This window comes from Halichoeres trimaculatus, unplaced genomic scaffold, assembly GCF_033239565.1.
Source record: "Halichoeres trimaculatus isolate MK-OKI-2021-1 unplaced genomic scaffold, fHalTri1.1 fHalTri1_scaffold_23, whole genome shotgun sequence".
NCBI classification, from domain to species: domain Eukaryota; kingdom Metazoa; phylum Chordata; class Actinopteri; order Labriformes; family Labridae; genus Halichoeres; species Halichoeres trimaculatus.
In genome coordinates, this window is record NW_027437201.1 from 18,713,940 (window position 1) to 18,741,790 (window position 27,851).

Below are 27,851 nucleotides of genomic sequence, written 5' to 3' on the forward strand. Positions count from 1 at the left end.
ATACACACATCATTAAAATAAAAGGCCAAATCTGGATTGTTAACGCCTAAAAATAATGTAAATATTAGAAGTAGATAAAAAAGCATTATTTAATTTAGGTAAAAACGCACTTGTCTCACATCTCTATGAACCTAAAATCCACACTATGAGGACACGGCTCTCACGGTCTCGGACTTTGTGTCTCCTGCGCATAAAAAGGAGAAAAGGGAAAAAGGGGAAAGTCGTGCATTCAAGGAATTTATGGTTTTATTGCGTCTATAAATGTCGGAAATCCTCCGTGGTAGTGGAAATCAGAGGCACCGAGGCTGAAAGAAAGAGGCCTTTCAAACAAAGCAAAACGGAAATTAGGAGAAAGAAACCTCAAGACTTTGAAGACGGGAGGAGACTTAAATATTTAATTGAAGCCTGAAAGTGACCGCAGCCTCACACGCTTTTCATTTTATGATTAAAATCTCATTTAAAGAAAAGTTGGTTTAATTTTTCTCCCCTGAGGAGTGAAATCTCCCCCAACATGACTCCAGTCTCCGGCCTGATGTTTCATCAAATCCATCTCCACTGAATGAAGGAAGAAAATCCTCCATTTTGAAATCATAATCTGAGTCTTTAACGCAAAACTCCCTCAGCCAGGGAGCAAGAAATCATCTCACCGTGTTTTTACATTTATCATAAAGCTGAAACGAATGATAGGATAATCTCAGGTTGAGAATTTAAAAGAATTGAGTCCAAAATAATCCAGTTAAAAATTATAAGCTGAATTAGTTTGTATTTGACAGTAAGAAGCTGCACAGACCTTTGAGGCTGGATCAGAACCAGGTGCACATGACGCACAGCCACCCTCACATCCTCACACTGAACCTCTTTTTAAAAACGCTGCCTCACATTTAAACATTTCAGGGTCGTGGATAAAATAAAGATGGCGATGGGAAAGCGCGTCTAAAGCACAAAAACGGCGGCTGTTTATGAAAATTTACAACTTTGCCATGGAAGTTTACGACTCGCGCGGCTCGGGGATTGGCTGCTGGCGGTCATGTGGACAGCAGGAATGGGAACTTATTTCCCATGAGGTTATATTGCAGCTGCTGTTTTCCCCGCTCATTCACTTTAACACTAGTAACACTACCTTTTTCCTGCTTCTTTGCATTTGCGCTCTTGTTTTGGGACGTTTGCTGCTGTTTTGGTGCGTAATTTTGTCAAAAAGCGGGCGATGGAGCCCCCGCGCAGCCTCCTCTCTGTGTGCGCCATGTTAATGTAGCTGAAATGGCTCTATGTGCGTGAAAATGAGGGATCATCACACTCCTGGATGCTGGGATTACTTTCAGGACATCACTTGTGCAAAGTGGGGAATTTGGAGGGGAAAGCACCGAGAGGAGGAGAGAGCAGCTTCTGCAGGAGTGGCACCCACACAGCGGATGATGGATTATCAACAAAGGTAAGGGCACCATGTTTCTAATATGCCGGCGATGAAGTCAGCACAAGTGCGCCTCTGCAGCACTGTGTGTGGCTGGACTGTCACTGTAGACCTGCTGTTTAGATTACAGGGAATAACATCATCAGGCTGGATGAAATGGAGATTATCCAGCATCCAGAGCCTCTTTTTCCTCTTGTGCTGTGTGAGAAAATCATTACCAGTCACTGTTTAGTCTGGTTAACCCGTGAAATGCTGCAGCGCCTTCAGTAGAGGACAATAATCTGGTTGAAATGAAGTGAATAATCCAGAATAATCCACATTTGAGGCCTGCATGGTGATTATGTTGTTATATAATCAGGGCGGCTGCAGGCCAGACAGGCTTGACTCTGATGGTGATGATGTTGATGATGATGGACATGCAGGGCCGAGGCTGATGCTGAGGCATGCGTTACTTAAAAAATCTTTAAAGTGCGCCTTGTTTAGACTCTCTGATCGATTTCAGTTTATTTTAAGGATTTAAAGCCTGAGGTTTGGTTTAAAATGTGGGAAAAGTCTTTTTGGTTTGATTTTGCGCAGCGATTCCTCCGCATCGAGCTTCTTCGCTTCAATTTTATCCAAATATTCAACAAAATGCTCTAAATTTAAGGTTTGTTTTGTTTCATTTTTGATTCTTTAAAACGTTTCAGACAAAAAAGACTTTATTTAAACATGTTGATGCTGGTGTTTTGCTGCTGCAGTTGTCCTGTGAGGTGAATTCTCAGTCTGACTCAAAGGTCGTGTTTGTCTCCAGATGTGAGCAGCAGCTGTTATCAGCCTGCAGGGCTGCGGCCTGCTGCAGAGACTGATAACAGCTGTATATCTCTGAAAGATGAGGCTTTTCTTTGAATTATTGTTAAGATTTAAAATGTTTTTTCAGACCTGAAATCCCTCAAAAGCGGATGTGTAGGCCTGCGTCCTTTACGCGCTGAATGTCAGGCGAAGGTAAAGACGAAAAAACTGAATATTTCGTTAAATAACAACAAAGATATTTGATTTTAAGAATTTGCTGCAAGACAAAAGAAATAAAGAAAAGAAAAGGAACGTTTGATTTTTTTTTTTTTTTTTTTTTTTACAAAACGGCGCCATTTTCGTTGTTTAATTATTTATTTAGCCTATTTATCTAACAAAAAAGCGACTTTATATAACGCGATAGCTGATTGGAATCACCTCGTTGTGCTTTTTAATCAAGGAAAAATAAACACCAACAATTTATTAAATTTAATTCCAAGAAAATTGCGCATGAAAGCCTCAAATTGTGAAAGAAAATCTGCGAATATTCCGCATTGGTGGCAGAGAAGACTCAAATTTTAAATTTTATTTACGTCATAAATAACAAATTCAATAATTAATACTGGATTAAATCAATAACACACACGGTGCCTTTATAAAGTGTTATTCTCTGCCTCATATGGATATTGATCTGCTTACAGTAACTGTGTTGGAAACTCTTTATCCGACCTCTCTACACATTTATACTCACACAGTTTAATTTTCTTTAAACGGGATGTGAGTTTCCATTGATCTCTGGTGATGAAGGTGTTGTAGGTGATGATGATGATGATCTGATTAGAAGCGCGTGTGAACCCTCCTTCCCCCTGCACGTCCTCGTAAACCTCGGTCGTCGACATCAGGTCGAGCTCGCACCTTTAAAAGAAAGAGACGCACAAAGATCGTCAGAGGCTCATTTCTGTCTGCGTGAACTTCTTAATGAATAGAAACTGATTCATCTGCTCTGGTGGCTGTTATGGGACACAGGTTATTAGTTTATTGAGCAGAAGGTTGGAGGTGGAAGTGGAAGGAAGGGGGAGATGTTTGCTGGTGTTTGTGCATGAATGGAGAAAACTGTCTTACATGTCATGCAGTGGTTTATTATTTCTCCTTTTCGCGTTAAATGTGCGTTTTTGTGAGAAAAGATGTGGGTTTGTGCACACTGCGGAGCTGCAGAAGTCCCTCTGTATGATTTGAGTGAATTTGCATAAAACCAAAAGTTTTCACACAAACATTCTTCCTGCATGTACATTTTTTTTTTCCATCATATGAGAATCTCTAAGTGTGAGAGTGTGTGCGTAAAACCCGGACAGGCTCGAGCGCTTCATTTCGATTCACCGGGGACCCCTGCGCGCAACAAGAGCCCCCCATGGGTGCAATAGTGCAAACACAGGCTGCAGTGATTGGCCAGAGGTTGATCAGATGGTACACTTCCCCTCTGTATTCAGTGGCACCTCGCAACCCCCCCTTTCAGCAAAAACCAAATCTCGGATAAAGTAATGGCAAAACCACTTGGACTATAAAAGACAACAAATCATATTCCTCCGGAGTATATACACCCCGTTGTCCACCCAATGAGTTCCTATTTTGTTAACTCAACTTTTCCCGTGTCTCTACCGGGAGGACAGGACTCTCTCCTGGGTCAGATACCGTTATATTCCTCGGGATACACCGATCCGTTAAGACACTACTCCAACGCGGCCACATATGGAGCCGCCAACATGCAGGACAAGGTTTACCCTGCGTCCTACTACCAGCAGACAGGCGCAGCGGCCGCGGCCATCTACGGCCGAGCCAGCGGAGGAGCGCCCTGCGACTACAACCCGGTCGGGACTTTCTACAAGGACGCGGAGGGCTCGTGCGCTTTCTCGAGCCGCGAGGAGCAGCCGCTGTTTGTCACTCAGGAGCATCAGCAGCGCAAAGCGGAGTGCACGGAGCAGACTGTCAGCATGAGCAGCAGCCTCGACGACAAGTCGTCCACCCTGATCTACCCGTGGATGCAGAGGATGAACGCCTGCTCCGCCGGTGAGTACAACGGTGCACGTTTCCTCTCTGTTGTTGTCACGCAGCCTGGAGGTAAAAGAGTCCCGCGCTGCGTGATGGAGTGAGCGTCCCGAGCCTCTCAGAGTTACCTGACAGCTCCTCAGAGTCTGAGGCTCACACGGATTTTAACTTTACGCACAGAATCACCAAATTATCCGTGAGTTAGTGAGTTTGAGATTATCGTTAATGGATCTTTGTGCGCCTTAAGGGCTTCGGCTGCTTCATCATCATCATATACATACATACACGAGCCGCACGCGCACTCACACGCACTCACACGCACGCACACTTGGCCTACATTGCCCGGGCTTTAACTTAAAGCCTTCTGTCTGACGGACTCTTGGAGAAAGGCCTTTTAGACGCTTTGAAGCTTTGACAAATATTCTAAAACCACTTTTAATTCAGATTAATTGAACAAAATAAACACAAACACATGTTAATGACACTGTTAATCTGTAATCTGTCTATTATACACATTTTAACTTTAGTGTAAATCTCTACTGTAATGATAAAGAACAATTTATCACAGGTAGATTCATGATGAGGCCAGTGGACAAAGCACTGAACACATTACAGGTTATATCCTACTGTAGCCTCCTTTAATGACATCATTTATGACTTTATTTTAAAACTGAGAAATTAAAAGCTCAGAAAACACTTAGTTGATGAGTAACAAACAAAATAAATTCAAATTGTTGGGTAATCTTAATTATTTATATATATTTAAAATATTCTTTAGAAAGAATAAAAGCTAAAGTGTGAGTGTGAGGCGTTTACGCACCATAGGAAGTTGCAGTTATAAGAGAAAATTAAAAAGGTATGATTGATAAAGTACAGTTAGTTCTTATATAATATTAATACACAACAAATGATCTTATTTGAACGTTTTTTAATTTTAATTTCAGTTACATTTCCAATATTTTGTATTTGTTCAGACTCACGCCTTCTGATTTGGAGTGCACAGTCAGGTAGATTCCCCCACGCACGTTAGAAATAACTTCACATCATTATTATTTTATTATTAATTGATGTTTTCTTTAACTAATTTATTTTTTCTTTCAGGTCCATTTGGCAACAGTGGCCGCAGGGGCCGACAGACCTACACCCGCTACCAGACCCTGGAGCTGGAGAAGGAGTTCCACTTTAACCGCTACCTGACCAGGAGGCGCCGGATAGAGATCTCCCACGCGCTGTGTCTGACCGAGAGACAGATCAAAATCTGGTTCCAAAACCGCAGGATGAAGTGGAAAAAGGAGAACAAACTCCTGAACCCCTCAAAGACAGCGGAGGAGGAGGAAGAGGAGGAGCAGGGGGAGAAAAAGAGCTAAAAGGACACTGGAGAAAGAAAAGAGAAGAGGAGAAAAGAAGAGGCACGTGTGTGTGTTTGTGTGCACACTCCTAAAATAAAGTGTATGATTCCTCTGTAGATAAAGTGTTGAATCCCATGTTAGAGATAGAGACTTTATTTCAGTCTGTGCACGGTGATAATGTCTGCATTAGGGTTTCAAATCTGTCTGTCTTTGTGCTCGTCTGTTCATTTTGGGGACTATGCAAAACAAAGAAAAAAAAAGAAAAAGAAGGAAAATCCACCAAACTGTAAATAACTGAAAGTGTTTAGTTTTTGAAACTGTTGTTACCTCATTACTGACTTCACTCCTGATTGTTTTCGTCCCCTCATGACATTAAAAGAGGCTCTGCCCCTCTCTGATGTACATCTTGTGCTGTAGCTGTTCTATAATAATATTAATAATAATAATAATAATAATAATAATAAAACTAGTGATAGGCTTGTTGTTTACAGCTGTGCCATCCACATTTGTACAGATGTTACATGTTATTTATTGTTGTTCACCTGTGTTCAATGCACATCTGGATATTGTGTGCAATATTTTGTTTAGGAAATTGTAAATAGAAATAAAGGCTTTTTGATGGATAATGAAGAAGTTGTGGCGTTTTTCCTGCACAAGAAAAACATTAAAACATATTTTAAAGTTTTATTTGAGGAAATATAAAAATATGATGCCTTCAGAGTCCAGATAATCTCATAACTCGACATAAAATCAGTGTAAAGATAAGGATAATTTGCAGTCTGGCGCCCGGTGCGTTAACCTGCCACCTCTTTGTTGATAAGTCTGTGTTATGAACTACCTGAGCCTTTTGTGGCCTACATTATCAGCGTGTTACATAAATGATGGATGACTCCGCGGCCTGACAGCGCGGCCCGGCCCGAGCAATACCCAAAGCGTCCGGAAGATGGCGCTCTCTGCCTGCGCGGCTCTCAGGGCGCAGCGGGGAGGCACCATTGACTGGAGCCTAACGACCATTATTTCGTCATCATTTGTAACCATGGAGCATGAATTACCTCTTGAAGTCATCAGTGAGGATTTACGACTGGTCAACAAAGGCACGTGATTCCCGAACGCTCTCCCATATTTGGCCGCATACCTGGCAAAGTACAGTAGGGCTTCATTGCTTATAATTCATGATTGCATCCATAAATCGTGCAAGCACACAGGATTATAGCGACAAAGATCTACAAATCGAGGCTTTAAAAATCCAAGCAAATGAGCTCTTACTTTGTAAACTCGTTCTCAGGGCGCTATCCAAATGGCTCCGACTATCAGTTACTAAATTATGGGACTAACGGCGCTGTGAGCGGCTCCTTCAGAGACCCTGGCACCATGCACTCCGGGTCTTTCGGCTACAACTACAATGGCATGGACCTAACCGTGAACCGCACCAACACCGGCAGCCACTTCCCGGCGGTGCGCGAGGATGCCCGGGGGTTCGGCCCGGACGCCCGCTACAGACAGACGCCCAACTGCTCGCTGTCCTCTCCAGAGCCGGTGCCGCCGTCGTGCGCCACAGCCAGCCGGGAGCCGCTGGAACTAAAGAGCCCCTCTCCTCCCTCTGACCGGAGCGCGACCTCGAGCGGCGGCAACAGCCTCAACAAAAGCACGAGCGCTCATTTCACGGAGATAGAGGACGCCACGGTCGCTTCTGAGACCGAGGAGGGCGCGCACAGCAGCGGCGGATCCAGCTCTGCTTCCCGGGCGCAGCAGCAGCAGCAGCAGCAGCAGCAGCAACAGCACCAGGACCCCAGCGCCACCTCCTCCACTCCTTCATCAAATGATTGCCAAACACCACAAATATTCCCCTGGATGCGGAAGCTGCACATAAGCCATGGTATATTTACACTCTGCTAATATTTATATTTGAGGGATGTCACGGTCATAAATCTGTCAGGTGTTGCATGAGTGAGCAGCGTGCTGTGGCTGGATGGCTGAAAACTGGCTGTTTTTGTGGGGTGTTTGCGGGGGCTGCTGGCTCCACATGGAGGTTGAGGTTAAGTGCAGCTGCAGTTTGGGAGAGGATGCTTTAGAAATGTGGATTTGGGCGCTGAGATGTGAGGAGGATTGGTTGTTGGAGAGAGGGCTCGTGGACGGAAAAGCTGTGAAAACACAAACCGTGCTGTGTGTGTGTGTGTGTATGATGTTGCATGCTTCCTCTGCATCTTTCTGTGTTGTGTGACCTCTGTGTGCATCCTCAGAAAAAAAAGCAGTCACCTCTCTGTGTCCTCATGTGTGGTGGTTTTACAGTGCAGTTGCTAATTGTGTAAAATTCTCTGTAAAATTGTAGATATGACCGGACCTGATGGGAAAAGGGCCCGAACTGCGTACACCCGGTACCAGACGCTAGAGCTGGAGAAAGAGTTTCACTTCAATAGGTACCTAACCAGACGGCGGAGGATAGAGATAGCCCACGCCCTGTGTCTTTCCGAAAGACAGATCAAAATCTGGTTTCAGAACCGCAGGATGAAGTGGAAGAAGGACAATAAACTGAAAAGCATGAGCCTGGTGACGGGAGGGAGCGCCTTCCACAACTGAATAACTTTTTTTTGTTTAATTTTTGTTTTGTTTTGTTATTTTTGGAGGGAGTAAAAATAAAACTAGTAAAGAAAAAACATAAAAAGAATCCATGAGTACTGTAAAGCTATTAAAGCGCAGCACCTTCCTTCCAGCATGCTATTGTGATAGAAGAAGAAGTATTCCGTGGTGTTAAAATGCCATTTTTAGTTCCTGTTGTCGTAGCTTAGGTGTCCTATTTGGAGAAAAAAAAGATGTAAATATTACCTGTGAGGGTGGAGGGGGGTGTTCATTAATGAATTGTCCTTTTTGCTCTCTCTGTCTCTCTTGAAGGTGTTTCAACTGAGCTCTTTATTGTGACTCTCTCGGTCTAACAGGAGTAAATTCATTGTACAGTTGTAGACTTAAAAAAAAAGGAAGACAAAGTTTCCAAACCATATGCTGCTCTTCATTGAATGTACCTGATGTATTCCGGGGCCATTAAAGCGCTTTAGTGTAACTTTTGATGCTCTTTTTGATCTTGTGGCCAGATCCATTCAAACTTTCATAAACAAGCCAGGTGTTGTAGCTCTCTAGGATATTTTGTGCATCTGTTATTATGATTATGATTATTATTATTATTATTGTTTAGGTCTAATTATGAGCAATGCAAATGTATCCAACCTGTCAATGTGATAAATTTTTAGTGCAAAGGGTTATTCTGTGCATAGGCAGTGATGTAAGCTTTTTTCGCCAATAAGCTTTTTGTATTTGTAAGTGAACTCATAGCGCTTGAAAAATAAAGTTTCTCTCAATTGCTCTGAACGTGTCCTCGCCTGTGTTGTCAGAGAGAACAATCCAGAAGAAAAGCCAGGTAGCAGGTTGAGTTTAAGGTTTGATTTCTCAAAGAAAACGCGCCCAACTTTCTGCTTAATCATTAACCTCAAAGTGTCACATCATCATCAACAACAACAACATTTCAGGCTCCATTCTCTGCAGCAAAGAAAACAAACTTTTCTCGAACTTACCTCCTCTGACTTCCTGCAGTGAGGTGAGGATTTTCCAGGTCAGAAAAATAAGCAGTCAGTAAAATCCAAACAAATAAAAACAGAGTGTCTTTGGCTTTCAGGTGGGATATAAGCAAGGCTGAAGTTGGTAAAAATCTCCCCTTGCCAAAGATTGTATAGGCCTATATTACTTACAGACTGTGAAAAGTCACGTGAGGTCCATAAAGTTGGTTTTATGGTTTTGGGGAGTAGACAATGTACTATATAATTCACAACCTTGAATGAAAGTGACGGCTTAACTGCATGGATGGGACTGGAAAGGCTGGACTGCACAAGGGAGGCGAAGTGACCGGTCAGAGCAGCAGGACAAACTTTGACAACAAATATTTTTATTAAAAAATAAAGCTAGTGACATTTAATTTAGAAATAAGAGATTAAAAAATAAAGTTTTCATGGGGATTTTGGCAGCAAATTTCCTAAAATTGTAGTTTACACTCAACAAATTTGAGCCATATTACTGCGTCCATGCGTAAAACAAATTATTTCTTTCCCCAAAAAACACCCAAACTTTAATTTTGGAAACCCATCTCCAGGCATTTATTTCTACATCTGCAGATACTAATGATTTTTTTTATAATTTAGGGTGAAAAATAGAAAGAAACCAACTTTACAAAAAATGTAATGAAGGAAAAAAAATAAGACAAATTCGCGTCTTTGTGCAGCTGACATGAAACGAACTTGAGCGAGCTCCCGGAGTGATTTATCCCGGTCTGAGGAGTCACCGAGCGGCCAAAGGTGAAGTCTCGGACAGCCCTGATGTGGACGCAGGCTTCACTGCTTTAACATAAAGACATCTCGCTCCTATATGTGCAGCCCTGTATGCATTGTCTCCCGGGCCTCTTCTAAAACATGAGGATGTTATCCTCAGGAAGACTTGAGCAATATTTTCAAAGTCTCCTCAAACTCATCTCAGGTTGGAAAAAAAAAAAAAAAGTTAAAACCAGTGGAGGGCTATATGGGTCCCAGACATTTTCCACATATTCATAACTATTAAGTGGCAATTTAAGCAGCGTAATGAGTATTGCATATTGATAGGGGTAATCTGGAGCCGGATCTCATGCATTATTCATGGCGGCGGGGATCATCGCAGGGTCAGGAGACGGTGCATGCTGCAGCCGCAGATGCGTCAGGAGGAAGCGCACTGCTGCCACACTTTGCAGTGTCACGATGGAGGCGAGAAGAAATCTGGGTTTTGCACGAGGTGAAAGAGATTCTCTACCTTCAGATTATTCAGCTTTTCTTCTTTTTTTTTACGATGCTTTTTATTCAAGAAAAATCTGCAAATCTGCTGCGTAAACCCAGAAGGTTTAGGCCTTCTTCTTTCTGCTCTGTTCTGAAGGGAAGTTTTTCAAAACGCGCAAGGAAAATTTTGGTGCAACTTCTTATGCTAAAACCAAATTTTATGATTAAACGCAACATTTTACACATCAAAAGCACTATCTTAAACCTTGGGTAGCACTTGTAAAGCTCTGTTAAATTGGATATTCTCATTAAACTTCAGTTTTTACTCAATAAATCAGTTTTAAAAAGCTAAAATCATTACTAGAATTCAGTATAAATAAAAAAGCTGAAATTATTCTGCTATTAGAAAACCAAAATGACCAAACAACCTTTGAAAATCCCCTCATAGCGACTTTAAACAGGCTCATTAATTCAACCAAAATGAAAAAAACAACAGGTGAAAATAATGTCACACTGAGCTGTGTTTCAGAAAGAGGTCAGTTAGAGTGTGTGTGAGTGTGTGTGTGTTTCATGATGCCAAACATCTGGCAGCCTGTGTGTGTGTTCACCTCTTCTATCAGAGTAGGGGGGGTGTAGTACAGCCGCGCCACCAGCAGAGGGCGCCTCAGACCGGCCCTCAGGATGATGGATGAGGTTTTTCTCTCTGAGCTCGTGCGCTGATCGTGGAGGGGTCTGTAGGTTAGAGAGCACAAACACAGTCACCACAGCTGCTGAGAGCTCTTTAGGTTATCAGATCTGAAGAGAGATACAGGAAATCTTTAAAATATGAGAAGACAAAACAGACAAACTTTTTTTTTCTGAAGGTTTAGTTTCCATTTTAACTTGACTGACCTGAGAGAAACTGAGTTTATAATCCTCAGGGTTCATTTTACGCACAGAGCTCAGATATTTGTGGCTTACTTGAAAAGCTCTTCTTTATATTTTACAAAAGCCGCCTGTGAAAGAAAAACTAAGGATGGGCACAAGTTTTTAAATTCTCAATTTATTGCTTTTAGCTGATTTTTTTAGACATTTTTTTTCTGTAATGATTGCTCTTAAGATTCCTACACAAAGCAGTTTCTGATCTACGGTGGCCCTGAAGCAAAACTGCACATATAGTTCACAAAAGAAAAAATGGCCTTGAAATTCAAAAACTAAAATACATTTTTTTTATCCTTCGAAATATTTTACATTTTGGATTAATTTGGCTGCATTATACGAAACCTTTTTTAATTTGTTGTTGTTTTTTTTGGTTCATGATTTTTTTTTTTTTAATGCATTTAGTGAAATGTTTTTGGTCTGACTCATCCAATCACTTTTTTTTGACAGGTTTAATCCACAGGTTTGGAAACTCAGGATGAGACCGTTAAAAGAGGGTCCATTATTAGATTTTTTAAAAAATGAAGAATGATTTTTTAGATAATTTTTTTGATTTTTCATTTATTATTATTATTATTTTTTACCAATACATTCTAAATTTTATTACTACGGCAGCACATTTTTGTGATTGACTATTTCCATAACACATTAATCTGAATCAAATCCGTGACACGTTTTGAGTTTGATTAAAAAAAAAGAAGAAAAAAAATGTGGCTCAGTCACAACTACAAGATAAGAAAAAGATTTTCTACCATAGCTTTATTAATCTGGTTCTTGAAAGTTACATTTCCATATTTTTTTCAATCTTTCATTGTAATCCTTTAAATATTTTCTCAACTTCCACAGGTTGGAGATTGTTACTTTCAAATTTTATGACTTCTGTCCTTTTTTGACTGTGCAACTCATATTTGTGACAAAATAAGGACAGAAAGAGACAAAATAAACCTGAGAGAGCCTTTGGAACGGCCCTTTCTCTTGAGACATTTAATATTTTGTAGCACAGACAAGCCCAAAGAGAGAAAAAAGATTTAAAACTAGAACAAATAAAGGGACAGGGATTAAGGAGAAGATGGAAATGAGGGATAACAGTATGACTATTTATTTGTAAATCTATAACTGAACATGCTGCACACACACACACAGGCCACAAAGAGACAAGTTATATTCTAAAATGTGATCATGTCAGTGGCAATAATTACAAAACAAAAAGTGTAAAATTAAAAATAGTCTCATTTCAATGGAGCAGCAGTTTGTGTCCTCAGTCCAGCTCAGCCTGAAGACCTGTCATCTATATACACCCTGTAGATCCGAATTTGTGTAGAATAACAGCAGCCACAAGTTCGCTTCTTTAGGAGTATGTAGGTGATAACCCTTCACCGCGGACAGGAGGCCGTAAATGGATGATCTGACCACTAAAACAGGTGTCTGGGTTTATATCTGAGTTTATATCAATATATATTGTTGCTGTGTGAGTGAGTTTCTGATTTTCGGCCCTCTGAGCGTCTCCTCTCCTTCTCCTCTTCTTCCTCTTGTAGCTGCACTGTGCTGGTGAATATGACATCTGTGAAAGTTGCAGGACAGGCCCTCAATGTGGGTCATTGTTCTGCACATCATTTATCTTCTTTTCACGACGCCGGCCTGCGGTCGAGGAGGAGTTTTAGTTTGCAGGGAAACGTGAGGAGGACCTCAAACAAACAACTCCAACGGACTCCCAGCAGACCGGACTGAGATCCTGCTCCCTGATGACATCTGAAGAAATGTGAGTTTAAACCAAATATGTTTGTTTACTGGGTTTATGCTTGTGTTTATCTGGGTTTATAATATGTCACCATGTGGCTGTAAACAGATACAAAGACCTCCTTAGAGCAGATGAATGAAGGGTTAATCTGAATCTTGTATTAAGTCCTTTATATCATTAGAACTGTGTATTTTAATAATTATGTATTTATATAAAAGCTGTTCAACAGGGTTTGAAATTTTTCATTTGTAATTTTAAAGGATGTGTCTGCTGTGAAGGGGGTAGGTGTCAAAACAAAAGGCTTGGAGCAGACCAGAGATAAAACTTTTTTACATTCAAACAGAAAATGTTTACACTGAGACTTTCAAAAGAAAACAGGATGAAAATTTTATGTTTTTAATTTTATATCATGTAAATCAGAAAAGAGATACAATGCACATATTTGTCCAACGGGGGCAGCAAAATAATCCCAAGACAAAGGTTTCTTACAGGAGCTTTAAGCAGCACTTCAATTTAAATATCCTATTCTAATATTTTTCTATACTCTAATTTTATTGTGAGCTGTAGATTAAATTTATTGGAATAAAAACAGAAAAATATGTTCTGTTTTCTTTACTAAAGATGCATAACTTTTTATTTAAGCCTGTGTCACAAACTTATAGCTGCTCACAGGAGCTTTAAAATGACTTTAAAAGAAAAATAGAAATTGAAAAGCTGTTTTTCTTTCAACATTTTTTTTTTCCAAATTTGAAACTTTTCACTTAAAGTACTTTTTTTTCATTTTATTTTCTCTGTTGCCGTAGATTTTCTGAGGGACATGAATGCGCAGTCTCCATCCTTGCGTTCAGCCAGAGCTATAAATCCTCTGGTGGTGCACACGTGTTTCCTGCAGCTAATTGAAAGAGAGGTTTCAGAGCGCTGCGTTTGTCAGCGAGCCCGAGCTCTGAGAGGAGGAGGAGAAAAGAGGAGGAGGAGGAGGAGGAGGGTGGACATGTCCATCACAGATCAGACAGGCTGCATGAAGAGTGTGTGTGGGCACATGTGTGTGTGTGTCAGCGACTACAGGCCACAGAGCTCTGACATGAATATATATTTATACTGTATTTCTTCACTCTGCATGCTCCCTCCTCCTCCTCCTCCTCTTCTTCGTCTCCTCCCATACATCAGAGAACATTTAGACTTTGTGAAGACAGCACACTTACTGCTGATTTTCTTTGTATTTATATGACACTTTTTATAGCACTATAAAGGCCATCAGGCAGATTTATGCTGCTGTATATGCTAAGTTGCTCATCTAATAGGAACACCTCTGTATCCTGATGTATGTGCAGTCAATGATGAGGAACGAAAACATGTCACACATCCGATAAGATTCCTCCAAAAAGTTATCTGACTTAAAGATCCAGTTAGTTTAAACCTCACGATTTCCATCAACTCCTCGTTTCTGTTCTGTTTTTATTAGCCGCAGAGGTTTAGCTTCCAAATGTGCTGCTTTAGTGGGATTTAAGGTCCAGGTTTCATATCCTGGACTTCTTTTTTGTTTGGGGGTTGAGACTGAAATTTTTAGACCTTTGCATTGGTTTTCGGTGACTATTTTCATACTTTTGTTTAAAGCTGAGGACATTTCTCATCTTCTTTACTTCACTCAGTGGAGATTAAAAAAGAAAAACCATTCCTGTTTTGCAAAAATGTTTCTGTTTATCGTCATTCATTCAGATTTTGAGACAGATCTGATCGCACACACTTGCCTAATTGTGATGTAAGGGTTTGCAGAACCTGTCCCGTAAGTGGACTTGCTGCTAAGACATTGCGTAAATAAAAAATAGCTAAGTTTTATGAAGACGCAAGGGATAGTAAGCTATAAGTTTAAACATTTGCAACAAATAAACAGGAAAATGCATGAAAGCAATGTCATGTTTACATCTTTAAAAAAAAAATGTGAGTGAAATATGTTTGCCAAATCAACCCTGACAAAATCAAACTAACATTTCTCAAAGAAAAGTTAGGATAGCACCGTACTTTCAGGACTTTGGGCAACATCTGGTATCGTCTTTTTTATTTAAGACTTAAGATTTTAAAGTTTTGTTTGCAGTTTCTGTCAACAACAAGTCTTGAAATGTTTACCTCTATAATAACAAAGCTAATGCACTCAGAATACGGAGGGTTTTTACTCAACTTTGTCTCTAACAATAACTTCCATAAATGTGCAAAATGTCTTCCTAAAGCTGCTGTTTTAAAACGTCTCTGTACTGGAACTTTTAGGGGCTTAAAAACACATCTCACTGCCTCATAGTTACAAACAGCTTCACTGTTATTTAACCCATGATACACTGCATGCTGTAAAATATTGGAGTCATGAGATGTGGCTGAAAGCTCCTGCTTCTGTCCACTGGGCTGACCTTGTGATATGAGTTAGAGTCTGCTATCATTACAGCCCGATAATAAATCCTACGGCCGTGGGCGCCGCCGGTGACTTTGGGTCCCATGAAAACAGATCAAGTCGGGCTTCATCACTTCACTACGGTGTTCTGATATTTCTGGGGCCCTGATCAGCCGTGAACCCTCACTGTCGAATCATCCAGAGTTTTCTGCTTACGATCAAACTCAGCTACATGATTACAGCAGTAGAAGCCAAAGCACAATCATGTGTTTTCATTTTGATGGAGATGAGGTGTGGTCTTGATTAAAGCTTAAAATGATAAGATGATGAATAAAATGTATACTAAAACTACACAGTGCTGGTACTAGGGATAGACTGATTATCTGGGCCGATATTTGGCATTTTGGAGCACATCGGCATCAGCCTTTTTTTTAATCCGACGTCCGATATGAAACCCATTCAAAACTGTACAGAATTTCTCCCTGTCTACTCTATGGAAGCCCTAGATGGTCATTTAAAGTCAGTGATGTAAAACCAAACAGAAAAAATTAATTCAACTGCATAACATGCCTGTATAAAGCAGCAAAAACTCTATTCTGTCCAGTTTTATTGCAGTTACATAGAAATTTTTGAAAACTTTATTTACTGTAGAAAACTTTAGCTATTTATTTTTTTAAGTTTTCAGTTAACTGGTACTGGTACTGGTACTAGCTGGTACTGTTATTTTAAGAAACTTCGGTGCAAAATCAGTGAAGAAAATGCTAAAGCTAAACCGCTAAGACCCCTCTGTGTGTTTCCATAACCACAAATTCAAAATACAATACTATTATTTCTCTTTTTACCTCTTCAGACCCAGCGTTTACATATGTGGACATAACATTTCTGCCTCTCCAACCTATGATACTTCACTTTTTTAAACTTTGACCCATTAGCCACATCATCTTTCTGTGATATCACAGCATTACACTCCTTTTAGTGAAAAAAAAACAACAAATTTAAGTTCAATAACACTACTAAAAACAACTAATAGAGAACTCATAACACAAATAAACTTCCTGTACAATGACTCTGTTTAGTTATTGTACTTATTAGGCCTTACTTATCCCAAAAGGTGAATTAAATAATACACACTGTACAAAAACTTGGGTCTTGAGAGGTTAATATATTTTTTTTATGAGCCAAGATCATAATATTCCCAAACAAAGCAACAAATAAAATGCATCTTGTATAGAGATAGACCGATATGGATTTTTTTGGGCCGATACCGATTATAAGTATTCAAGGAGGCTGATAACCGATATTTGAAGCCGATATTTATTTGCAGTCAAAGTGAAAATATTCGTGTAAAAATTTTGAACAATACAAACTCCAACACTTAACTGCAATCAAATGCCTTCATGCTTATTAAACAGTCCCAAGGCTTAGCAGCATGTTTTATTAAGTTAACTGAAAACTTAAAAAAATAAATAGCAAAAGTTTTCTACAGTGAATAAAGTTTTCCAAAATTTCAATGTAACTGCAAAAAAACTGGACAGAATAGTTTGTGCTGCTGTTTACAGGCATGTTATGCAGTTCCATTAATTTTCTGTTTAGTTTTAACATGACTGATTTTAAAAGTTTTGACCATCTAGGGCTTCCATAGAGTAGACAAAGAGAAATTCTGTGCAGAGAAGTGTCAACACGCAGCTCCTGTTTGTCTGCAGTGTAAAACCTTTCTCATCATTTTTTTAAGAGGCAGAAAACCTAAACCTGTGGGTGTTGATAAGAGGACTGATTTTTGTGTCTGTGAAAGTTAAAATAAGCTAATAGACAGTAAGATAGTCACAATGCTAACTGTGTTAGCCCATCAATGGGATTTTCCAGTGACATTAGCATTATCGGCCTTCAGATTAAAAAAAAAAAAAGAGGCCGATGCCGATAAGCCCCAAAATGCCAAATATCGCCCCAATAATCGTCCTGGTCGATAATCGGTCTCAGGGGCGTAGCTACAATTAGGCAAACACAGGCAGTTGCCTGGGGCCCCAAGATTCCCAGCATTCAAAGCATCTCTTAAAAACTGATTTATGAAGTTCTCTTCAATTGTAAGCGTTTCTTTTTTCTAAATATTACTTCACATGCTTCAAAATACATCAAAAGGCTTAATCTTTAATGATCGTTTTGGGAACTCCCCCTCCCTTCTTATTCAATGGGCTATTCCATGTTACAACACATCTGAAAATTTGATTCAGGAAGTGGTCAAAAACACTTTTTTTCCCCATTTTTTTCTTATTTTCAACCAAGTCAGAAATAAAAACAATGTTGCTCTGAGATCTGAGATAAACATTTAAGACTTTTAGGTTTTTAAGGACTTTATCTAGCCCAGGAAACAGGATAATTTTCTCAAAATCAAACTTTTTGAGTTGGTGATAAACATTATTATACAAAATCTCTTTTTTGGGGGGGTATATAACTCACTGGACAGGGGGTCAAATAAAAATACATTAACTTTAAAATATTAGTACCAAAAAGTGTGTAACTGAAACTATAACCTCTTTCAGTAGATTTTTTTTTCAGTTTTATGTTGTGCTTGATATTTACATATTTTTTCTTTACTACATTATTTATTTCAGTATCCACCTATTGTAATGTTTTTCACTTCATTCTTCCTTGTTTGTTACTGTTACTCTGTAAATTCCCCACTGTGGGACAAATAAGCTGTCAATGGACCATAAAAGATTTAAACTAAACTAAAGTAACTAAAGTACAGAACTTGAGGAAATGCATTTAGTTGTGTTAAGTTACCATGAACAAGATTAACACTGTCTCATGCCTTGATTCTGGGAAAGAGACAGTGGACCCAGGGAAGGCCAGTCTAGCTCTGAGGAAGATGAGTTACAAGGACATGGAGGGCCCCATTGACTGGGTTTGCATTGGGCCCCCAAACGACTAAATACGCCCCTGATCGGTCTATCCCTAATCTTGTAAGATAGAGTTGTATGACACATATGAGTGCAGTTGTGAGTTTTCTGACTGTATGTGAACAAAATGAGGGTTTTGACGCTTTTTCCATCTTAAATCTATCTGCACCACTGCTCCCAAATAAGAGCCTGATATAGATCTGTTCAATCTATATTCAGATGTTTTCTGTGTTAACATGCATGGCCCAGAGATCAAAGGTGCTCCCTGCATTAATTAGTTAAATATTACCTCTCAGAGCCAATCAGAGCGATCGAGCTGAACGTGAAGATGAGAGATCAAAGCAGCCGCCCCATCGATCCCCACCTCCACCTCCTGCACCTCCATCAGTGTGACGGTCAGCCTGTAAAACACACAACCAGGCAGCAGGGCCTTCATTATGACAGGCTGAACTTCTGTCTACACACACACACACACACACACATCTCCTCAGAGCCTCCACGGGATTTAAATTAGAAACAAGACGTAATGCAGACGGCATGTGAGTGTGTAAAAGCAGCAGACTAAATACTGATAGCTTTCTCTGCCGGCCTTATTTATGGCAGCTCTGGCATCGCTCCTAAATGGGGATGTTGAATTTATTATTACAGCGCTGGACACGTTCCCAGGAGGTTTATTACGCACAGGATGGAGACGTTTGTATGCTCTCATTGCTGATTTTTTAGGCTTCTTAATTTCTGGAAAATAAACTTACAGGAATGATCTTATTTTCCCATTTAATTCATGCATTTTGCTGCTTCTTAACGCGCCATTCCTCTCATCCAAAACCGCTAAAAATTAAGTTTAATGTTAAAATATTTTAGCTATTTAAATACTGCTATTATTGCAATGAAGATGGAGATAACCTGGTCTTATCTCCACACAGGGGCTATTATCGTATGAGTGTGCATGATCAGCAGAAACGTTTCTTTTTCCTCACACACACCCACACTCACACACACACTAACACACTCACACACACACACAGGCTGACATTGTGTGCAGAAATGCTTTGCAGGGCGGTGTGAGCTGCAGAAACACTGTCCACTCTGCTTCATGCAAAGCCACATCCAGCTCCAGCTTCACCGCCACAGAGCCTCTTTCTTTCTCACTCTGCAGGGATTATTTCAGTAATCCGGGATTTTTTTTTTCTCAAACCAAAAGGTGAGAGGAGCGCGAGGAGGCAGGATGTAGTGTTTGTTTCCACGCGGATTGTTTCAGGTCGGGATGAATGTGTGCTGTGGAGGTACGGCAGCCGGGCTGGGTTATGTGTCTTTATGATTTACGAGCCTGACTCCAACCGCGGTTCACCCAGAGTTCAGAAAGCTGCATGCCTCCAGACTTATTCTCCCTCTCCCTCCTCTTTACACTGCTGCTTCTCTCCGTCTTTTAAAAATCTGCTGCTTAATAATTCCGCTCTGTTTAATTTCACATGAAGAGGGGTTTAATCTGAGATCTTCTCCGGGAAGATGTTTCGTTTCTTTCTCTTCCAGGCTGCAGCGCACAAACAGACTTGTGTTATTTTTTTTGTGTTTGATTGATGACTTTTCCTCCAGATTCTGATGCAACATTTAATTTTCTGCCCTGAAAATACCAGAGACAGGATTATACATTATTGAATAAAGGCTGTAATTTATTAACAGTCACTGGGCTAATTTAATATCATGAAACAGAGTTAGAAGATTAATGCTTTATTTATATTAAATGTACTTATGTTCAGGATTTTTTTTAAAAATGATGTTTAATGTATTTTCCTTTTAATGGCTGTTTGTGTGCAGACTAATTAGTGTTTTCCATTTTTCTCTTATTGTGTTTGATTTATTATTTTCAAGGGGAACAGAAATCTTCAGAAATAACCTAAAATAATTACATTTTTTTTTATAAATATGAGCAGCAAATAAAAAGGAATGATTTATGTGAGAGGCCAGACTGGTTTGCATTTAATGTCACAGGCTGTGAAGATTTTAAGGTTTTATTTCCTGGTTAATTTGGTGCAAAGATTTTACTCCAATATTCCATTTTAGGGATTCTTTTTTCTCACATTATTTATTTTTTGTGGCCTGTTCTGAGCATTGGCTTGTGCTAGGACAGTTATTTCCTAAGATTATCCACAGATTTGGTGTTTTATTTGAGTGTTTATTACCAATTTACTCTATATTTTATAAAGAAATGAGCCCCACAATCACTTTTCAGAGGTAAACAAAAGAAAAATAATTTCAATTCTGCTCAGATTTTGCAGGATTGTCCTTGAATTTCTTGTTTCCAGGATTTATTTGCTCTGGAATATTACATTTCTACGTATCTTCCACAAACAGGCTTGTTATAGTCCACTCTTTTTTGTTGTTGATGTTGTTTGTAAAATGCTAATATTTTTATCCTCTGCAGATTTTGCATGATTTTTCAGGAATCCTAACATTTCTTCTATGTGTATTTTTATTCCCTGTGGCCTCTTGGACCTCAGAGGCTTTAAATAAATATTAAGAGCTTTTAAAAAAGGGAAGTAGTTTTATTTTTACTCATTCTGGCAAGTTTTTCCAGGAAGCAATTGTTTAAAGGATTTCTTTTCATTGAGAAACATTTTCTGAACCTTATATTGTCCAGTAGGGGATCAGAGTTAGCCAGTTCAGTTTTTACTAAATGTTTAAGAGTAAAAAAAGGAAAATAATCTAATTTCTGCAGGATTATCCTCAAGTACATAGCTTTTAGGGGGTTTCTTTCTGCCAAACTCTTTCTTTCGCCTGGCCCCTGAGTCCAGGAGAGGCTTGCTATTCATGTCAGCAGACTATTGAGTTGATAAGATGGATCATGCAGTCTCCTCCCTGATTCTGTCTCCCTCTTTTTTTCCCTCTCAGGCCAGAAGCGCAGGGCTTTCTGGAAACCTGCCATGTGACATTTGGCTGTCGGTGCTCCGTCAGAAGGTCAAAGGGAAGGGGCTGCACGTTTCATGGAAATGCAGAGAACCGGCGAGAACCTGCAGCACATCCGGCACCACGACTTCTTCAGCGAGGCTTTGGGGGATGTCAGCGGGTTCGGGAGCAGTCACCAGGCGGCTGCAGACACGTTTGAGCGCTCCTTCCCTCGGAGGGCCAGGCAGCAGAAGTTCCCCATGAGCAAAAAGATTTTCCCCTGGATGAAAGAGTCGAGACACTCGGAGCAGAAAGCCGGCAGGAGGATCACAGGTCTGTGAGGCCTTTTCACTGAGGCTGCCTTGGTTAAGAAAATGAGCTTTTATTTTCTCTTTTGGGGTCAAAAGGTCAGCAGGCCATTAATCAAACCACAGTCAGCCATGAAGCCAGGGGATAAACACACCTTGGCTCAGGTTGAAGCCTCACCACAGTGGTGAGATCTCTTTAAAAGGATAAACAACAACATTTATTTAAGAGAAGGGTCACACACTGCTGCAGGATAAAACAAGAAATCACTTTTTTAAACAGTACTCAACACTCACTGAATGATCTAGTTAAAATGTTTGTAGAATAGGGATGTTCTGGTGAGACAAATGTCCTCAACATTTGATTAAGATTTGCATTTGGACTAAAAATAGTAAAAAGGAAAGAAAGAAAGCTAAAATTGAGAAGGATCTGTCTGACGTGGCTAAATGCAGGATCTCAGAGTTTATGGGTGAATACTGTCAAATTGCTTTTCTGAGTGTTGCTAACATTAGCAGTGCTAACACAGCTAGCAGTTAGTCTTCTTTGGAGGTTAAAGTCCTCATACCTTCAAGATTCAATGCTTTAATGGCATGTTGACACTGTTGATTGAGATTTGTTTCAGTGGGCGTCAAGCACTGACAACATTCACACACACTTTAACAATAAAGAAAACAAAAGATAAAATCCACCTGTTATATAAAACAATCTAGTAAAACCGATCAGATAGTAAGATAGGTGACAAAATCTAGCAAAAGTAAGATACAATAAAATTGCCCCTAGATAGAAAATAAATAAATACTGTGTCTCTTCTTGAGTGGCCAGTTTGACTAGACACAAACTTCATACAACTTCATCCAAAACTAAAAACCGAAAACCACACTGCACCCTCTATCACCTGAGCTTGTTTACATCCAGGTAGTAGAGCATTATGAAATGATAACACTAGCTACTCTAGCTAGCTTTTTCCAAGAAGCAAGGGTGAAGATGTTGAAGCCAAAAACAAACTAATTCCTGATCATAAAGCATTTGAATTTCTGACTGAACACAGAAACGTAAACAGAGCTGATAAATAAAACATCAACCTGCTGAATGCAGATTCGCTGAGAGTAATAAAAGGTTTCTCTCTATTTCCCCCTTTGCTCACTTATTCTTTTGTCTTCTGGATTAATTATGCCATAAATTAGTCGTAGGAACCATAAGTAATCAGGCATCTTGTGCCAAATAGGACAAATAAATCAGAATGTGTTTACATTTAAGAAGATGAAAATAGAGAGATTTGATTTGTTTCATTTTAGATTTATTATCTGTCATTAATAAAATTTATACTTCAATTAATGGTTGGAATTTAAATGTTTAAGTGCAGCTGTTTGGATGAACAAAGCCTGCAGCAATGCTGACTTTATTTACAGAATAATTCTTTAAATTTAGAGAACTGTTAGAGTTCAGATGCTCAAAAAAGTCATTTTAACATCTCTATATTAAAGAGGCAAAATTAGACAGGAGAACCATCCCCTGAACCTATTTGACCTCCTGGCTAAAGCTCGTTTTGTCCTTGTTCTTTGCCGGTTTGTCTCAACAGACTGCACCGTCGACGAGAAGTCTCCGAGCACGAGCCCGGCCTCCAAGAGGTCACGCACCGCGTACACGAGCGCGCAACTGGTGGAACTGGAGAAGGAGTTCCACTTCAGCCGCTACCTGTGCAGGCCGCGGCGCGTGGAGATGGCCAACCTGCTCAACCTGCACGAGAGGCAGATCAAGATCTGGTTCCAGAACCGGAGGATGAAGCAGAAGAAGGACGAGAGAGTGCAGGGCTTCGCTAACACCTCCTCCTCTTCACCCCCGTCTTCCCCCTCCGCCCCGGGCAGCCCCACTCTGTCGAGCCTGGGTTATGTCCATCTGGGCGGGGATTACCAGCCGGCCTCTCCTCCGCTCAAGTCCCAACAGCACCATCAGCCTCAGCCGGCGTACTCTGCAGAATTCTCCAAATATGCAGCTCCAGGCTTCACGCACGGCCCACAGCTTCACGTGCAGTACACCACGCACTCCGGCTCCCACACAACAGACCCCAGTGTGGATGTTAGCGGGGCATACTTCCCACAGAGCTGCACTCAGGACAGAATCATGCAGGCCCCTAAACTGACCCATCTGTAGCGCGCAAGATCTCAACAAAACTTTACCTTTCGTTCAAAGGACAGACTTAAATGATGCATGGTTATTTATTTATTTATTTATTTATTTTGACTGATTAATCTAAATATGAGTCTTAGTCTTATTTATTTATATTTATTCACACTGTGATTTTTGTGTTAATGTTTACGCATGGGCCTCATTTCGTTTGCTGACACTCAAGAACAAGTTAAACGCAGCCCTGTGTTCAAATTTAAAATGCAATGCGCTGTTATTTCAGCTACACAAATAAAACAGTTTGCTGACACCAGATTCTCTGAAGTAAATACTTTTTCCATAAGTCAGATTTTTTAAGAAATAACCCCCAGGCTGCCAAAAGTAAAAAAAAAAAAGCCTTAATTTTGTGCGTAAAACCCTGATGAGTGCCAAAATCTTTACCACCACATTAACTCTTACTTAATTACAGACGCCTCACGGATGAGTGTGAACGTGATGGGTTTATGAAGATATTACATTACGGTCTCGGTGTCGTTAGCTCTCAGGCACGAAACGAAAAGAAACGAGGAAAAAAGTGTACACGGTTGTGAAATGTGTCTTTGTTCTTTTATGGGTAAAGTGGGCCACACAAGCTGTCAGGGCGTAAAAAGAGTGCGTGATGGATCACCCAGTTCACTGCGCTGCTCTTCAGTCTGTCTGCAGGATTCATGTAGTGGAAAGGGAGATTTCTTTTGGTGGAAAGCTGAAGCGCTTTCAGACCAAAATTATACCTGGATAAATTTACAGCAAGTTTTCTAGGTTAACACTTCCTAAAAATAATGTTTTATCCACTGACAGGGTGAGGAAAATAATTATCTTCATGGAATAAAACTAAAAATATATCACCAAATGTTAAAAATATCCTTTCATGCATTATTTATTTTATTTTTTGTCAGAAAAAGCTTCATTTTTACTCATACATCTTTTGTGTGCGCAATTTTCTAATGTTTTAATTATATGAGCTATATTTAAACCCATCTCTCCAGAAGGGGAAAAACCTTCTTTATCATTATTTTAAGCCTCATCGTGATTATTGCTACATTTTGTCATCAATCTGTCATTCTAAGCTCCTCCAACACCTCAGCCTGAAAATGTGTCCTGATGTTTGTGTTCTTATCAGATGGATGAGCGAGCTTGATTGAAGCATTTGTCATGTAAATGTGAGCCGTTTGATGGACGAGCCCGCAGACTTGACAGAGTGCTGTAGGTCCTTCGCCATTGGCGTGTAGCAGGTCACATGGTGTGTCAGGAAGGTGATATGAGGGTGGAAGGCGCTTTAACAGCTTTGACATACTGCCTAGAAGGGTTAGGGCAAAGGGTGCAGCGATTAATGACTGCTCGGTCTTGATCAGTTCTGAACAAACATTAGGCCCGGGTCCAGGATGAACTCCTACTTAGACTATCCCGTGTGCAACAGGGGCACGAATATCTTCAGTGCAAAGGCCGGATACCACAATTTAAACCACGGATACATGTCGTCCAACTCGTGCGCAACAAGTGATAGTTACGCACCAGACGTGCGCTTAGTTTCTGCAGCGTCTGCGCCACACCAGAGCCCGAGTCTGCCTCTGCACCACCAGACACACGTCAACTTGGACCTACAGTTTGCACCACAGGGTAACTCCATGTATGGTTCTCCTCTGGAGTATGGACATCACCAGTACGGCCTCGCACCCGAGCAGGACCGGAGCTACATTCACTCTCAAGTTTCACCCCTGGGAACAAACATGGCTCCCTACACAGGGGACAGCTGTGGGCCTGGAGTTCCTGGCGGCAGCCAGTACCTACAGTTTAATAACGGCGACCAGAGGCTGCAGGATTACCCTGAGAGTGTTTACACGAGGATACCGACCCACAGTAAGGAGAAGGATCTGGAGCATGTGGAGGAAGCTTCAAAAACATTTGACTGGATGAAAGTGAAAAGGAATCCTCCTAAAACAGGTTTGTTCATCTGAATTTAAAGTAAGAGCCACGAGAGTAAACAAAGTGTTGACTGTGCGTAAACCGTGCGTAAAACGTCACCTACTTCATGAAACAAAGTTTGAATTTATCTTTCAAACAGATGAAAGATCTGAGTGACTAATGTTCTGAACATATTTTCTATTCATCCTCACATTTTTCTCCTCATCCAACATCCATTCATCAGCTCCATGACTCATCACCCATTCATCCATTTCTCTCCACAGCTGTCCTCTCAGAGTTCGGGGTTCCCGGTCAGCACAACGTGATCCGCACCAACTTCACCACCAAGCAGCTGACCGAGCTGGAGAAAGAGTTCCACTTCAACAAATACCTGACGCGGGCACGGAGGGTGGAGGTGGCTGCGAGCTTGGAGCTCAACGAGACGCAGGTAAAGATCTGGTTCCAGAACCGCAGGATGAAGCAGAAGAAACGGGAGAAACTGGGCTGCGTTGTGGTGAACACTGCGGCACCTGTGGAGAAAGTGTCCGGGCCTGACACCTCTCCACGGGGGAAAGGGAAAGACTGTGATCCGTGAAGTGACTTTAAACAAACTCTATGACTGTGGGGGCCTCAGAACAGTTTTCTACTTCTTTATCTCAGACTCATCATTCCTGAAAAACTGTGAACTATAAATGTGGACTCTTGGAGAATACAGGGTATGTTTGTGCTTTAAGAGCACTGTTTGCAATGAATGCTGAGAAACTATTGTTTCACCCAGGTTGTGTTGGTGACCCTTTTAATATTGGCCCATGCTTTGTTCTGTGTTTTAGCACTGAAGTACTCAGTGTCAATGTTTGCACTATTTATTTACAGGGTATTTCCAACAGATGTTGAGAGGATTTAGCTTAATAAAGTTTTTAAAATGAAAAAAAGTCTTGTAATTGTTGTTTTTATGTCACAAGAAATGTCATCTGAATAAATGTGGGTACATTAAACAATCTTTTACTTCTGGCACAAAATTTCCTCACCTTTCTTCTTGTATTTTTTTAAAATAAAAATATATGTAAATAATAAATCATTCTAAAAATAAATGTACTGAACTACATCACAGCTTATCCCTTTCTGTATTTATAACCTCAAAAGGCCTCTTGCATAATGTGACAAGAGGAATCTTTCACAACACATGGGGTGGTTCTCACTGACCTTTTCACCTCGAAATACCTCCAGGGGCTCTAAACATGACAACAAACTCCAGGGAGCCAGGTCTCACCCTTGATTTGTTACCCAAATTCTGCCTAGATACAGCCAACATCCATACGTATTTGAAAAAGAGATAGTTATAAACTTTTCTTAAACTTTTCCTGCATGAACAGTTGTTAGATCCACATCTCAGAGGTCAGTTTGGCTTCAGCTTGAGCCAAACATTTGCAGGACCTGACCACCTAGTTTCATGTGATGTTGAAGGGGCAGCAGTTTCAATATTTGCTCTGGGTGTTGGGTTTGCACACACAGTTTCTGCCCCAGCAGCACCGGCCTGTTGGTGCCCTTTTTCCTAAAGCTAAAGGTTCACGCAGAGTTCAGGCACAAATGAATGCAGAGTCAATCCGTCAAGACACCAGAGTGGCTTGGAGAACTCTCGGCCTCTCATACTTTGGATTTCTTGCAGGTTTTGCTTTAAATATTTCTACTAAAGGGAATAAAGGTCATTTCGTTAATGCGATAGTTTGTAAGAGCTACAAATTGTTCTTTGAAAAAGATGTTTCAAAGAAATGGAAATCTGCAATTATTTGAAATATATATGCATGAGTATGCAGTTCTCACACAACTATATTAAAAATTAATACCGCTCCACTAATAGAAGTTACAGTTGAAATACCATACGGCCCATTACTGTAAATTGGAAAAAGGCTGAGCGGGTTTGTTGTCATGCATTTCTTTACAAAAGCTTCCTCCTCAGATGAGTCACAAGGCCAAGGACTGTGGAGGTGACAATAGCTGTGACGAAAAGTGACAGATTCAACAACAAAGGAAGAGGACGGTGCAGAAAACAAGTGTGGGGCTTCATTCCAGAGGTGTGAGCCCTGCCATCTCTGTGGGTAATACCTCAGCGCTCCCAGTGGGCTCTCCATCTGGAGGTGTCAGAGTCGGTGCTGCAGCCAACACTCGGAGACAGATGTTGAGCTGGGGGAGAGCAGGAGGAGGAGGAGGATGTTTTTCACCTTCAGATCAGCCTCTTTTGCTGAAGAAAGTAGGACGAAGAAACCGGTTAACGATCGCTGAGGGAGGAAGATCCTACTCAGTGACAAAAATAA

The 27,851-nt window shown here is 40.6% G+C and overlaps 4 protein-coding genes and 1 long non-coding RNA gene across 6 annotated transcripts in view; 4 read left to right on the plus strand and 1 right to left on the minus strand.

Moving 5' to 3' along the window:
• LOC141785596 (uncharacterized) overlaps positions 1–27,851 on the minus strand; it is a 34,848-nt gene that overhangs the window by 1,408 nt on the left and 5,589 nt on the right. For both annotated transcript variants that reach the window (XR_012597541.1, XR_012597540.1), the window contains exons 3-5: positions 18,575–18,686; positions 10,961–11,084; positions 2,928–3,091 (exon numbers count right to left, since the gene is read on the minus strand). This is a non-coding gene — a long non-coding RNA (uncharacterized LOC141785596). The remainder of the gene's footprint in view (positions 1–2,927; positions 3,092–10,960; positions 11,085–18,574; positions 18,687–27,851) is intronic.
• hoxb6b (homeobox B6b) lies at positions 3,790–5,586 on the plus strand. The gene is made up of 2 exons (XM_074663488.1): positions 3,790–4,240; positions 5,321–5,586. Exons 1-2 carry the CDS (start codon positions 3,790–3,792, stop codon positions 5,584–5,586), a joined length of 717 nt encoding a protein of 238 aa, XP_074519589.1.
• Positions 6,823–8,293, plus strand: hoxb5b (homeobox B5b). Its single transcript, XM_074663560.1, has 2 exons — positions 6,823–7,444; positions 7,898–8,293. The coding sequence occupies exons 1-2, from the start codon at positions 6,823–6,825 to the stop codon at positions 8,143–8,145; spliced, it is 870 nt and encodes a 289-aa protein (XP_074519661.1). The 3' UTR covers positions 8,146–8,293.
• On the plus strand, positions 21,267–23,625 carry LOC141785426 (homeobox protein Hox-B3-like). The gene is made up of 2 exons (XM_074663753.1): positions 21,267–21,501; positions 23,054–23,625. The coding sequence occupies exons 1-2, from the start codon at positions 21,267–21,269 to the stop codon at positions 23,623–23,625; spliced, it is 807 nt and encodes a 268-aa protein (XP_074519854.1).
• Positions 24,810–26,134, plus strand: hoxb1b (homeobox B1b). The gene is given in 5 exon segments (XM_074663807.1): positions 24,810–24,879; positions 24,882–24,908; positions 24,911–25,000; positions 25,003–25,578; positions 25,824–26,134. Coding segments are annotated over 5 exon segments (1,074 nt in total).